We start from the raw sequence: 14920 nt of genomic DNA, 5'->3' as shown, positions 1-14920 counted from the left end.
TTTCAGATATTACTATTACAGTTTCTTTATTTGAGGATCCGATTGTCATTTGCATTTTAGTAAGATGATGCTACATTTAGGTGTAATCCTCCACAGATCAGCAAAATCAAATGTATTTTCTAACACGAAGAGTAAACAACAGACTCCTCAGTTTTCTCTCATCAGCGTTCATCATGTAAGTTACAGAGTCTGAAATTCATCATTTGAAGGAAGCCTTTAATTGTCATCTTAGTCCTCCTTATTGCTGTTTACAAAGTTCCAACTTCCTCTTTGGGCTGCTCTTGAGGGATAGGTTGATAACGTCTTTTAAAGAAGCCAGACTGAAAAACAATTTCAAAATCAATTGGTATGTGTCAGCAAATTCTTAATAAGTCAGATTTAATAAAATACACTTACTTTGAACAGTATAAGATTAAGATGGCATGCTGGCATATGCGATTAAGTATCAGCTTGTTACTCTGTTTCTGGAGTAACAGTGACGTTACTATTAAAATGATTGTCATATTGATATGAACTAATTTTTAAAAATGTAGACTTTTTTTCTAATTGGTACATAATATAGCAAAAGACAGCATTACTAAAAATTACTTTACATCTTTGGGGCTAATCCTTTCCCTTCATTCACAATATGAGCAAATGGGCTGTGAACTGTGGAAGTCCAGAGATCAAAATTTTCCCACCCAGGATATGGAATGATGATGAAATCCCAGTATTTGTTATGCTTCTGAACTCTTCTGTGGAAAGAATGACTAGTGAAGTCACATTCACAGATGTCTAATCCCCAACTTCCCTTACTATGGCACAAAAGAAATACCTGTGGCAAGCAAGGGGTACACAAAGTGAACAATCCCTTACCCCATCAGAACTTTTCTGGACCTTGTATGGCTACTATCAGTGGGGAGCAAGATTTGCCCCTAGTGTTCATATATATAAGAACTTAGAATTTAAAACATTTAATACTGGCAAGCAACAAGACCATCTTCACCTTTTCTGTTAGGAATATTGTAGACCATTCTGTTGTGTGTCCATCAGAATAGCAAAAACATGAAGCAGCAGCCTAAAAAAATTGTTTGACTTCTGGAGGGAAATTATGCAAATCTGGCCCATAAATATGGGGGAAAACTTGGGGTATAGGAGTTAAAGATTGCAAAGAGGTAAGTTAATGTCAATAAGTACTTTTACTGAGATAGGGAAAACATGGGGTAAAAAGGACAAATGAAGAAAAAATGTTAAGAGGTTTTTGGAAAAAGGGAGTTAATCATACCAGGATTTGTTATTCTTTAGTAAGAACAGATCAAAATAAAGAATATTATTCCTGTTTTTAAAGGACTCAATGAAAATAGCAGAGAAATATTAACAAAGGAAAAAATCCTACTTTCCATAATAACAGCACTATAAGCAAAAACAATAAAATGCCTAATACTGAACCTGTTTTTAAAGGACTCAATGAAAATAGCAGAGAAATATTGATAAAGGAAAAAATCCTACCTTCCATAATAACAGCACTATAAGCAAAAACAATAAAATGCCTAATACTGAACCAATCCCAATAATCAGCATGGTAACATGATGTTTTGGCTTTTGGTTATGTAGTCCTTCCAAAAAGACCTATATGAAGTAGGGGAACATTGAAGTATGAATATTAGTATGTTTAGAATAGACAATGTATTAAATTAAAATATAACAATGAAATAATTATTTTGCATTCATTAAATATCTACATATGATATATATTCCCATAAATGGTATCTTGTCTCCGCTTCAGATGATGACAAAAAAAAATCTATTTACCTAACTAACTGCAATTTAATTCCAATTATGTACACATCTATTTGTGCATAATTCTATAATTTCAGGTACTATTTTTCTTGACTATATTTTTTTTTTAGGGGGGAGGGCTAACTAACTTGTGTACTTAAAGAATTCTTACATGTGCAACTTGCTTTTCCTTGTGTAGTTCAATGACTTTTGGATTTTTTTCTGGTGATGCTGTACCACTTATTTCAAACTTAAGTGATGATGCCTCGTCCTGTTTTAAAAAAAAAGATAGGCCAAGTTGCATAAATACAGTAATACTTTGAGGTCATCAGATAAAAGATGATATAATACTATAAACAGTGAATTAAACCTTGATGTGTAGGTGTCCTAGTCTACAAAAGAACTGAGTGACAGAGCCAGGAACAGAATTGTACTCCAGTAACTCAAAAGAACTATGTATTTATAAATTTAGACAAGTTAACTTGGAACTATGGCACTACTGCTAATCAAAGCTAAATGTTTTGAAGGACTGACCTATGGACAAAGTTTGTAGATACGTTTTTGGGGGGGGGCAAACAGGACAAACAGAGTTCAGATTTCTATTTTAAAGGCTTTCTTCACATTTCCGTTTGTCCAAGAGCTGCCCCATTCCTGGAACTTACAGCTAATACCCACCACATTAATGAAACCAGTTTGTGCCATAATCAGAATGTTCCCTGCAACACCACTCCATTGAAGGCTGTATTCCTAGTGGTGATCACTTCAACCAACAGAGTTTCTGAGATCTAGGCATTAATGGCTGACCTGCTACATAAGGTATTCCTTAAAGATAGGGTGTGGACAAAAACCCTCTAAGTTACTTTTTAATCAAAGGCAGTATCTGACTTATTATGCAAATATGGCAATTTAGCTGTATTTTCTATAAGTCCCATTCATTATCAAGAATTGTCTAGGTGTTAAAATGGCCCTTAGTTATTATCTAAAAAGCACTAAACCATTCTGTAAATCACCTAAAGTGTTCATAGCACATAGAGAGACACATTCAGATACTAATTGTGTTTAGAATAATGAGACAACAATCATTCACCCTTTAACCAATTTACGGTATGTATGACCAGGAAATGTCATACTTGAAGAGACCAATGATCCATTCACTTTAATATCTTTCCTCTGCTTCCATTTATGACCAAAAAACCTATGCTGTGCCTACCTGCGGTTATATGCCAATAGCTGTCCGGTTTATCATATCCTGCTAGGGACTGTTGGAATCAAATTATCAATAGTGCAGGAATATTAAACCAAATTATCGTTTTATAGTATTATAAGCTTGAAGTGAAAGGTATATCCTGGAGCTTGATTTTTGGTTGTGATATGCCAACTAAGCCACAGCATCTGTCACTTTGACAGGTTTGTACCACGTGTTAGAGTACAGCAAGCTTCTTGCATTTAAATACCTCTCTTTGTAATGTTCTTCAGTATTTGAACTAAAACATATATTTATACTGATTAATATTATTAACTTGGATTTAACAGTACTTGATTTATATATTAAATGAATATTGTGCAATTTATTTCTGTCAACTAGAAATATAGCGCAGTGTTCATGAGGGTGCTGCAAATCCATGTGATGCCATTAAAAAGCAAATTACCTTTTAAAACTATCTGGTTAAAGATGTAAATACAATTTACCATTTCTAAAACTGAAGGAGTAGCTTCCAGTTGCATCTGGACAATTGCTTCTTTTCCACTTTCCATGTTTCCAAATTTACACTGTATTCGTAAACACGAAGGATCTTCTTTCATGCAGTACTTGGAAGGAAAAAAAGCAAAAACACGCCACTGAACTTTAGTAGCATGGTTTATTTTTTCTTGTTAATATCAATTCCCTGGCATCTAGTCAAAAAGGTGTTTTTTTTTTTGCCTGAATAGATCAAGATGCATGGCTACCTACAATAAATGTTCCAGAAACTGGGTGGCAGAAGAGCTACACGCACCACATCATAATCACCTGACTATGTCAGGTTTTCAAAACACCATGTGGCCACAACTGGGGGGAAGTGGGGAATTTTCCAGAGAGCTAATTTCCTATATAAGCATCTAAATGAGAGTTGAGCAATTCTGAAAACGTGGCTATAAGTAAATTGTTGCTACAGCAGGTTTTGTTTTCCATTGATCCAGTTATTAAGAATCATAAAGGCACTTTCAAACTTGTACATCAATCATACTGTAGATTTTTGCTTTTGCTTTAAGTAGTTGCTTTAAGAGTTTGTATTCAAAAATGAACTAGTAGCACTAGCCTCGTTCAGGACTAGTACAAACAAGCCCTATACAAACTTCCTCACATAAGACGGCCGCTACATCTCAGTTCTGACCTGCAATAATTCTGATATTCCAGCCTTCTCTTGAGCAATATGAGGTGGTTCTGTAATTTGTATGAGTGAGAGCTAAACTGAAAATATTTAATCTTTTTGCTTATGACCAAAAACGTTTGTATAATAAGGTACAGTCTTTTAAAAAGTATAATTTCCCACTGACTTCTAAAATCAATCCTGAAAAGTATGTGTAATGCATAATATGAAGTATGCAGTTTATTTCGAGGGCTACGTAAATTGGGACTAAACAAACAAAAAAAGACCCTTACCAGTTGCCTCTTAATAGGCTTTGAAAAGAAAATGATGAGATCCTTTAATATGTTCATGAGTCCATTTTTTTCTGGTAAAGCACAGTCTCTTGTATAATTATTATAAAAACATTCTCCATCAGCTGTCTGGAAATAATAACAGCACAATCATTCCTGGGTTTTAAACATTTCCAGATACTGCTTAGAAGACATGTAGAAACTCAAAGAAAATTTCTGTATTTCAAAAGGATAGCTCTAGAGTATGAGAGAAATGCACAACTGGCATAGTGGGTGCAATTCTAGCCCAGTTTGCTTAACCAGAACTACCTGCTTACCTCTTACATGCCTTCAAAATGGTACTGAAAGTTTCTGGAGTGAGCCATACTCAGCCAGAGAGAGGTGTGATGGAAAAATAAATAGGGGAAATTATTAACACTCCACCCATTTCCTTGTGGGGAAAATGTAATTACATTAATAAACAGGTCAACAGAACTGCAGGCTATGATGCATTCTAACAGATTCAAGAGAACAGCAAAAATCTGTAGAGCAGAGACTGTATATTGTGGGTTCTGTTGTACAGCAGCAAACATGCTGTCTGGTATCAAATAATTAGCAGGACTTTGATGGTGAGTAGAATCTAAAAACAAAACTGAGATGGTTTATTGGACAGGATTATGGAATGCAGGAATTCACACTTCCCTCTTTAAAAAAAAATACTGCATTTTACTCCTTACAAGAAATTTTCAGTGCTGTAACACTGAATCCAGAAATAGGGAAAATAGATTGATACACTCCTTAAAAGTTAGAAATTGGTCCAAAACTGAGCTCCATGCATGTGGAGACTCTAACTTCAATGAGGCTCCAATCAGAATCTAATGTACTAGCTAGTATATTTCAGAGAAAGCATGTAAATTAAATACTGAATATGTACTAAATCTAAATGTAACAAGTATTCACAATTTCACTGTAAGTGGGAACAGTTTAAGGAAGGATCCCCAGGCTATTTGACTCTCTTTGTAGAATACCTCAGTATATTTTAATTCAGCATTTCTATTTCTCTGCTAATTCAGCATCAAGAGCCATGAAAATTTCTGAAATGAGTACATGGTTGGATTATTTACATTCATTTAGAATTGGCTGATACACTAAAATAGGAGGAATTAAAATATTTAGGCAAAATTAGTAAGTTTCACACTAATTGTTACAGTCAAGTTTCACATACAATGTAGCTGAATAAGAAAAATTTAGATGTGCATTTTCAAGTATTGTTGTTCTGTGCTTTCATGTACTACGTACAGAGCAGTATGTAAAATCATAATATAATAAAACAAACATACCCGGATATCCAGAATGTTAAACAGCTTTTCATCTCTTGGTGCAAAAGAATTAGGAACCATTATCTCCAAATCTACAGCAGGAGCCATGCTCGGTCCAGCACTGATAACCTTGGGAGAAAGCGTGCTACAGTAATTGAAACTTCCATTTGCATACACTAATCAGGGAATGAATACACAGACTTCGCGTGTTTACAGCATCAATGGAAGCAATGGAGGCTTCCCAGTGCTGGCTTGACAATAAAACTTGATTATGAGCTAAAGGGAAGCACCTCAAGAGATGAGAATGCAGTTCATTTTCTATCCCCATTGAATCCTTGATCTCTCTCTTAACTCTGCTCATAAAGTGCCACTGGGGTAGTGGTAGCTTTGTGGTATGACACTTGTCTGTTATGTCCTGAACTGAGGTCATATTTCACCACTTCACTATTCAAAAGGGTCTAAAGGAGCTAAATGCCCAACTTTCATTGACTTTTAATCCACCAGTCTGTGCTGGATATTAACCTAGAGAGACCCTATTACTAATCCCCAGAGCCAGCTAGTCCCCTCATGCTCTTCATGCAGTACTTGCTGTATACCAGCTCCTTGTGCAACACTTGTGTTCAGTGAACAGATATGTAGTACAAATCACAAATATTTTTACAGTTGACTCCCCTGTTTAGTAAATATGTACTGTCTAAGAAAACCCATTGAAAACTGTAAGCCAGGGTGAAGGAGGAGATTATCCAAGGCCCAAATGAGAGTTAGGTACCCAGTTCCCATTGACTTTGAATGGAAGTTGGGCACCTAACTCCCCTTTGTGTCTTTTAAAATTCCTCCCCACACCCCCATCATCCAGGTCTTCTGTAAATCAGTGAAACTCCCATGCATGTCTGGGTCAAATTCTGACCTCTGATGTGAAACACATGAGCAGCAAAAGTTTCCTCACCTTCAGCACTCCATAAAGGTGACAGTCAAAGGTGCATAACAGATGCTGGCTGTGGTTAGCAGGGGCATGGAATGAATGGGCTTGCCATAAAGAAGTGACAGGAATAGGAAACCAAAGACTACAGGAATCTATGAAAGTGTTCAAAGGGAATTAAGTGAGATAGGTTCTTTTTAACATGGCTTGCACCCTTTAAGGGAACTCCAACTTCAATTAGTGACAGATCCAGCTGCTATTGAAGTCAATAGCAGTGTTTCTAGTGATCTGTAAGGGGCATAGATCATGCTTTTCAAGAACACTTTACTAGATCCATGGTGGCTTCATGGACAGAGAGAACCCAAGCTTAAAATTTGTAGGGGCACTATATAGTGAGCTAAGCACGCTCTCTACAGATGTTAATAGCTATTATTGTTGATGGAAATTTAATGCTACAGGTGTATTTTGCTCTAGCTTGTTGAAAGCACTTGCAGGAAGCATATACTGATTGGTGCATCCACAAATATAGGCTGGGAATTGGATGCCAAGAATCTAGGGATCTGTTTCTGTTAACGGCTACACACAGAAGTTCTCACCAATCCCAGGATTTATGTATTTGTTTCTATATTAAGCACTTTACAAGAGCAATGCTTTCCCAGTAAGTTACAAGGTGAAGTGGAAGTGCCTTTTGTCTTATCTGTTGTTAAGAATTAACTTTTAAAAAAAGAGGAATGGTTTCTGTAAAGAATAGTTCTTACGTGGAAAATGAAGTTGATCTTCTCCTCCATACAATTAAATGATGAATTTCTCTCATTGGGTCCGTAAACAAATGAAGCTGGTAATACAAATCTACAGTAGTTAAAAAAATAATTACAATAGGACAAAATTAGCAATATTTAGTATGCAATGTTAATATTAGCATTATTCTGTCTAGGCCAAATTGTCCTCTATGCAGGTCACTACAGAGAACTGGAAAGGCTGAATTAGCACTTAACTTAGCCCTGCAGTAGCGAAGGTCCAGGATAAAGCCTGCTTTAATTTAGGCAGGACATGTCCATGGATTGAGTGGGCTCAATGTGGTAGTGATGAATCATCATCCTCCAATCCTACCCCCGATCCCCAACTCAGAGAGGGCTTTTATAAAGAAGGGGAGAAATTAGGACAAAGGAGCTACTCATCTCTTATATCTCTGACTCATTTAACTCCACCCCATTATCAGTGGGATTTCAGTCCCCTCCACCTTCAGAGAAAGACTTGTCAGAAGTATGGTTCAGTGATTAGGTTATGAGGAATTATGGGTTTATTCCCAACTTTGCCACTGATTCTGAGAGATCTACAAGTAACATCAACCTTGGGCTTCAGTTTCCCCAAAGACTTAGGAGATCTTCAAATGAAAAATGCTGGAGTTAAAATGTTAATATTTCTGTAGTGGCTGCAATGATTGATATGGTGGCAAGGGAAGTGGTGCGAGAGCGGAGTGAAGACAGTGGAAGCAGTTGCTGCCCCTTCCCATCGTTAGTTTGAAAGAAGTGTCCTGCTATACGAAGTAGAGTTCAAATATGCTGAGCCTGCCACTCTGAAGCAGTCTCTCTATAAGCCCTTACTTATACCAGGTATCCTTTACATTTGCCATCATCTGATGACAGTGACAGTCAAAGTAAAGGATACTTAAAAGTATCCCTGGGCATTCCTGCCACATGACTGCAATCCAGTGATTACGTTACAGTGGGGCTGGGCAAACCAAGGCCCGGTTTAGAGGCGCCTGTCTGCCTACAACAAGGTAGATCTATTCATAAGCAAACTTATGACAGGCAGTGTCACCAGCTGGGACAAGCTGAACAGCACACAGTCAATATAGTTGAGTAGAAAAGACCACGTGTTTGACTCAGGCAGTGGACAATTACACAAAAAAGCATAAGGCTGAGCAACTACCAAAAGGGAATTTGATTAAAGGCTAAAGGGTTAAAATATAGTTTTTGTTCACCTTTGCAGAAACCAGGATTAAGTGAGAGAAAAGCAGGAACAAATAATACTACTGTGTTATCGAAGAGCAAAGAATCAGCCCTCGGGTATTAAATCCCTGACCTCTTGGGATTTCCCCCCATTTTAGAAGGACAAACTGAAGCACAAAATCTGCAGCAGAACCTGGAATAAAATCTAGATCTTCTCACTCCCAGTACTGCAATTTTTCACTAGGCCATGCTTCCTCTCTGAAGACCATGGGAGTTCAGCTGAGGTATGTGTTCCTTAATAACAGATAAACAATTCTATGAACATGGATATGCAGAGCAACCATTAACTTACTTACCCATGGACATTTAGCTCGACCTCATGTTTCAGAGGTATGACTAAAGTTATGGAGTTATCCAACAGCAGGTCTTTATCCTCTTCATTTTCACTGTAGAAGTAAATGGGGGCGGGAGGGGTGGAGGAAGCTGTGTTAGAATGCATCATACACAATGTGTTATCTCTCGAAATAACTAATTACATAACACATACACCTAGTAGCTTATTTAAATAACTTTTTTGTAACTGTCCATGTGCCAGTACGGAATCATTTTTATGACAATGTTAGCAGAATTCTCATTATTTAAATAGCAATTATCTACTTTTTTGTGGTTTCAGTTTCTCTATATTTTATGTAATAAATGAGCTTTCTTGCAGTTGTGCTTCATTAAGCCTTTGCTGTGCTCCCTATTCTGTTTTCCAAAACTAGGAATATTTTTCATCAAACGCAGCAATTTTTATCAAACAAGATTTACCAGGTAGCATTAACTGTGATGCTGAGGTCATCTTCTGCCCTGGTAAGTGAGCTTACATCCAAGAGAAAACTAAAATCCATCTGTAGAACAAATGAAACATTGTTTGTGCTAAATGATTGGGTGTGTCTTAACAAATGTTTAAGATGAAATGTTACATCATTAAACTAATTTGAAATTTCCCTCCTTCTTAAACATTGAACTTTTGTGAAAAATTCTAGAGTGCACTGAATTATATTTTGCTTAAGTTCAGCCCCCAGTTCATTAGGGTATAATGCTTTTGTTTGTAATCTCAGTCAACCCAATCACTTTCCTACAAAACATTTGTAGGAAAGGTTAAGGTACAGAAAATGTATTGTGCTATAGAAGTAGTTCCAGTTCTGGATTGAATGCATGGTCACAACATACCCTAAATACACTTCCACCCAAAGGGGAATAGAGGATTTGGTGCGTCCTTCATTTCCTCTCAAATGCACCCCCCTATAGCAGCAGTTCTCAGCCAGGGGTCTGTGGCCTGCTGGAAGTCTGCAAATAGGTTTCAGGTAGTATGCCAAGCCCCACTGCCCTGGAGCCCTGCTGCCTGGGGCTGAAGAACACTAAAGCCACAGAAAACAACTGTTTTTCTGCATGTAAAAGCCTGAGCAACTGAGCTCAGGCCACTGCCCTGCTTGCTGCCAGCCTTGGCTTTTATATGCAGAAAAACAGTTGACACACAGGTGGGCCGTGGAAAGAAAAAGATTGAGAACCCTTGCCCTATATGATCTGCTTCCAAAAGGATACTCTGTCCTGCTTGGCCAATTGCAGCAGAACTTTCAGGCTGCAATTTTGAGAAGCACTCAGCATTAATCTAACTCTGCTCCCATTTAAGTTCCCAGTACAACTCCCAGATGCTTCAGTGGATGCAGAGGTAGGCCTATGCTGAGCTCTTTTGAAAATCCCAACCTAAGGATGAGATTCTCTCCTTTCCTTTATCCTCTGTATGGCAGGTTAAAGGATTCTAAAATGCCACAATCCAGCCAGGTCCCTGGTACAAGGACTGAGTAAGACACCTCTAAACCCCTTGTAAACCCTAGCATAGGAGAGACTATTCTGGGAGCAAGGCAACAGAACTCAGCACTGCAGAGATTCTATGCCCATAGGCAGCTGGTGACAGCCATAAATAAATTATACTGGGGGCCACTCCAGTTCTTGGAGCAGCCCAAAACCAAGACTATGCAAAAACAGATTACAGCCACCTTTAGTTCCTGCTCCTCCTAGGCTGCAGGCTCTGTGCAAAAGGCAAAGCACAGCATCAGTCTTTAAAAGTACCCCAGACTTAAATGAACAGTGCTTTACATGAACTGAAATGAATAAAGATTCTGGGACATATGAAATCCAACATTTGTGCTAATGAGAGAACATATGTTAAAGGAAACAAACACCCTTTTGGAACCTTTAGGTTTGAAGATTAGTAAAGAAGTGAGAGAGTCGTCATAGTGGCCCCCCGGTACTCCCTCATGTAGAATATGCCTAAAGCTGCCCCTGAGCAGAACAGACTTAATCTTGAAATGATTTGTACCTAAAAAACTCTAAGCTCTTCAGGGCAGGGACTGTGTTGAGTGTCTCAAATACCTGGCATGTTGCTGATACTAAATAAAAAATAAGGTAGTGACCACTTTTTCCCCCACAGAATAGCCCTTACAGGCCTATTTACAGAAAGGCTCTAACATCTGTGTGCAGACGAAGATTCCAACCCTTACAGCCAGAAACAAGTCATCTAAACCCTAGTTAGCAGGCAAGGAGTTAATCAGAAAGAAAAACGTGGTGCGAACTATGTTGGTAGAAGCACAGAAGGTGTAGCGAATTCAGTACAAGAGGCATACTGACTAAATAAACTACTTTGTCTTTAAGCTTCTAAACACAAATACCCCTCATACCCTTTGTAACTGAAAACTGAGATGTTCTTGAATCTTTGGATTAAATAAATCGTGTTCTGATTGTTAAAATCCTTTTTTTAAACACATGGTAACGTCACATCAATATCAGTTAAAAGAATAAAACTAGAAAAGTAACATTTCAATGACTTCCTTGGTACAGTTCTCCATAAAGGGAGCAAGATTACAGTATGTATGATATGCCTGTTCTTGATACATTAGTTATTACAATTTGATTTGAATGCATTGTTTCCAATAAACTGTAGAAGGCTAATTTCTTGATAACAGCATGAAGGATTTTTATTATAATGATTTTAAAGAAAACAACTGGCATACCTACGAAGTGTCGACTTAAGTGCAATACAGCATTCTGTTGTGTATAGCTTGTCCTTGGTGACTCAGTGCAATATTTAACTTTGACTTGTTAACAGAAACTCAGACCCTCCCATAAATGCAATAATGGGGATAGTATCCTCAATGAAGTAAAGCAAAATGAAATGGGATGCCATGTGAAATCTGACAAAATGTTAACTCTTAATAAAACTATTCCTAGAGCTGTGCCTATTCAAAACTATGATTATGAGAAGCTCAGGTTCTCAAATATCATGATGGTGAATATGGTATAGAGAGGAAGAAGGTGAGCAGTAATTTATTTGTTGAACGTTTTCATTCTAGCTTTAGCAGACATTATGTAGAGTGTGTAATATAAAGTTTCCCCTTCCAAGTCATACATTTTAAGCATTTACTCATAAAACAAGATGTAGTTTTAAAGATTAACAATTTCAGGTTTATTTTACCTTTGACAGATGATCTACATATAAATATCCAACATTGCAGTAAAGTCTCATTGCATGAGCTTCCTTATCAGATATTTTACAATGTATCTGTGTTTCTTCCTAAAATTAAAGAATGAAAAAACATTAACACTTAAGTGATGAATCTAATGATCATTTAGCAAAGTTATTTCAGAAATTTCAAGCTATGTATATGCCATAAAATTTCACTTTGAGTATTTACTATTTCAGTGAACATCAGTGGGAATTCACAAAATATTTCTGCTGCTACTAGTTGACTAGTCCAATGAGTCCATATTGCTCAATTCCTTGCACCAATCAAATTACCTCATTACCTCTTCATATTCTATTTGTTAATGAGTTGACTTTGCAAGTATACTGTCAACCTATTTAAGTCTAAAATTACCCTCTCAAAGATAAGAAGTCCAATATAAACATCTTAGAAGTAAATTCTTTAATACAAAAAAAATTTAGAGGGAAAGAATTTGTCTCCTTCTCAAGATTATAATTAGCCTCCAGCTTTCTTTAAAAAAAAAAAAAAGCAGCAGCTCCTGATCCAATAGGTGTGCTGTACCTCCTGAGAACAGCTCACAGGATCAGTCCCCGAAGGTTTTTAAAAACAGGAGAACAGGATAGATGAATATCTATCAGGGATAGTTTATGTATACTTAATCCTGCCTCAATGTGGAGGGATGCACTAGACCAGTGGTTTTCAACCCTTTTTCATTTGCAGACCCCTAAGAATTTTGACTGGTGGTGTGGACTTCTTTGGAAATCTTAGACATAATTTACTGACCCCAGGGGGCAGTAGACCTCAGGTTGAAAACTACTGTTCTATGATAATGATAACCTTTCACTGATATAGTTTGTGGACCCAAGGTTGAAAACCACTGGACTAGATTATCTCTTGAAGTCCCTTCCCAGCCCTAGATTTCTATAATACTATGAGTAGGGACTTACCTAATTAAAGGTCCATTTTGGTCAATTTCACGGTCACAGAATTTTAAAAATCATCACTTGCACCATTTCAGATATTTAAATCTGAAATTTTATGGTGTTGGTTCCGACCCAAAAGAAGGTTGTGGGAGGATTGCAAAGCTATTGTAAGGGAGTTGCAGTATTGCCACCCTTACTTCTGCACTGCTGTTGATGGGAGGCACCGCCTTCAGAGCTGGGCAGCAAGCAACACAGATGTGAGGGCCACGTGGTATGGAGGAGTGTCATCATTTTTTGGGGAGGCAGGGCTGGCCTTACGGGTGGGTGGCCGCCCAGGGCTGTGTGGTCAAGGGGAGCTGCGGTCCCCCCCAAACACACACAGCCAGCCCAAGGCCCCTTCAACTCCCAGGTGCTGAGCCTAGAGCCAGAGGGGACAGGGATGGGGGGGGGCAAGAGTTCCTGGAATCTCTGTGGAAGTGCCACCAGTGCTGGAACGGGCACTTTTTAAACACAGGCATAATTTTGGGGTCGGGGCAGCACTGCCCTCCAAACTGCAAGCCTTGGGCAGGCATGGAATGGCGCCACCAGGGACTCTGCACTTGCCCAAGGAGTGCAGGTTTTTTTGGGGGGGGGAGGAGAGGGGGCAATACCGTCTTTTACCCTACAAACTTCGTCCATATTAAAAAGTCCCCTAGCTCTCCTGATTCCAGCGCTGCTGGCTGGGGTGCTCCAGCCGGGGGCTCCAACTGAACACCAGGGTCAAGGTGCTAGTCCTGGCGGGGCTGGGGAGGGATAGGACTTCCTCTCTTGCAGAGGCCACTGCCGTGGCCGGGTCAAACCCACCTCTGGGACTCTTCTCCAGCGGCAAGAATCTCTGTGGCTGCTCACTGTGCAATGATCCCTCCCCCTACGGCTGGAGAGCAATGGGGGCAGGAAGTGGGGCGAGGCTGTGGAGCTTTCTGCAGTCAGGGGATGTTCCCAGAGGTGGGTCTGACCCCAGGGTTGGGGTGCGGGAGAAGTGCAGCAGAGGGTTGGAGGATTCAGGGCAGGGGGTTAGGGTACAGGGTGCAGGAGGGGTTCAGGGTGCGGGCTCTGGCCTGGAACCATTTACTTTGAGTGGCTCCAGGGTGGCAGCAGCGCGCAGTGGGGCTAAGGCAGGCTCCCTGCCTGCCCCGGATTTACGCCGCTCCCAGAAGTGGCCAGCATGTCCGGCAATGGCTCCTGGGGATGGGGCGGGGCAAGTGGCTCTGCCGTGCACTTCCCTTGCCTGTGGGTACCACCCCCGAAGTTCCCTTTGGCCGGCAACAGGGAACCACGGCCAATGGGAGCTGCAGGGGGTGGTGCCTGCAGGTGAGGGCAGCGCACAGAACCCTCTCCCACACCCCACCCCCTCCCCCAGGGGCTGCAGGATGTGGTGCCGGCCGCTTCTGGGAGTGGGGCCAGGACAGGCAGGAAGCCTGCATTAGCCCTGCTGCGCCATGGGGTTGGCAATCCTGCGGGCCGGACTGAAAGCCCTGATGGGCCAGATCCAGCCCGCGGGCCATAGTTTGCCCTCCCCTGTGGTAGGGGTCCCCCAGCCCTGTCCCTCCCTAGCAGATTTCATGGAGGAGACCAGATTTTTCACACCATGAATTTAGTAGGATTTTAATCTATGAGGGAGGTTAAATACTAGTATTTCCAAATACATTTAGAAGTCATTACTTTTGTCCATTTACTGCAATACTTTACTATTAAATAAAAAATGTGGTCAACTTGATTAAACTGTGCCCACTCTGTGGATGAATTAACTAAAGTTTTAAGCAGAAAATTTGGAGTGTTGTCAGCTTTCCCTACATAGAGGTTTTCTGTCAAACCTACCCCATGGGTCTGAGCTCAAGTGGGTAACTTGAGCCTCCACTTGTGCCA

General features: G+C 39.7%; 1 protein-coding gene across 1 annotated transcript in view; it reads right to left on the bottom strand.

Annotated features, from left to right (window-relative positions):
- The window catches only part of ITGA4 (integrin subunit alpha 4), a 60156-nt gene continuing 45236 nt past the window's right edge, over positions 1 to 14920 (bottom strand). The window contains 11 exon segments of the mRNA XM_038421510.2: positions 1 to 275; positions 278 to 320; positions 1489 to 1608; positions 1931 to 2029; positions 3448 to 3567; positions 4400 to 4525; positions 5716 to 5823; positions 7372 to 7462; positions 8922 to 9011; positions 9376 to 9455; positions 12083 to 12181. Of these exon segments, the coding sequence (XP_038277438.1) occupies positions 229 to 275; positions 278 to 320; positions 1489 to 1608; positions 1931 to 2029; positions 3448 to 3567; positions 4400 to 4525; positions 5716 to 5823; positions 7372 to 7462; positions 8922 to 9011; positions 9376 to 9455; positions 12083 to 12181 (1023 nt within the window). The 3' untranslated portion in view covers positions 1 to 228.

The sequence above is a fragment of the Dermochelys coriacea genome, chromosome 11 (assembly GCF_009764565.3).
Source record: "Dermochelys coriacea isolate rDerCor1 chromosome 11, rDerCor1.pri.v4, whole genome shotgun sequence".
NCBI classification, from domain to species: Eukaryota; Metazoa; Chordata; order Testudines; family Dermochelyidae; genus Dermochelys; species Dermochelys coriacea.
Note: the sequence above shows the minus strand (reverse complement) of the source record. Positions and strands in the feature narration are given on the sequence as shown.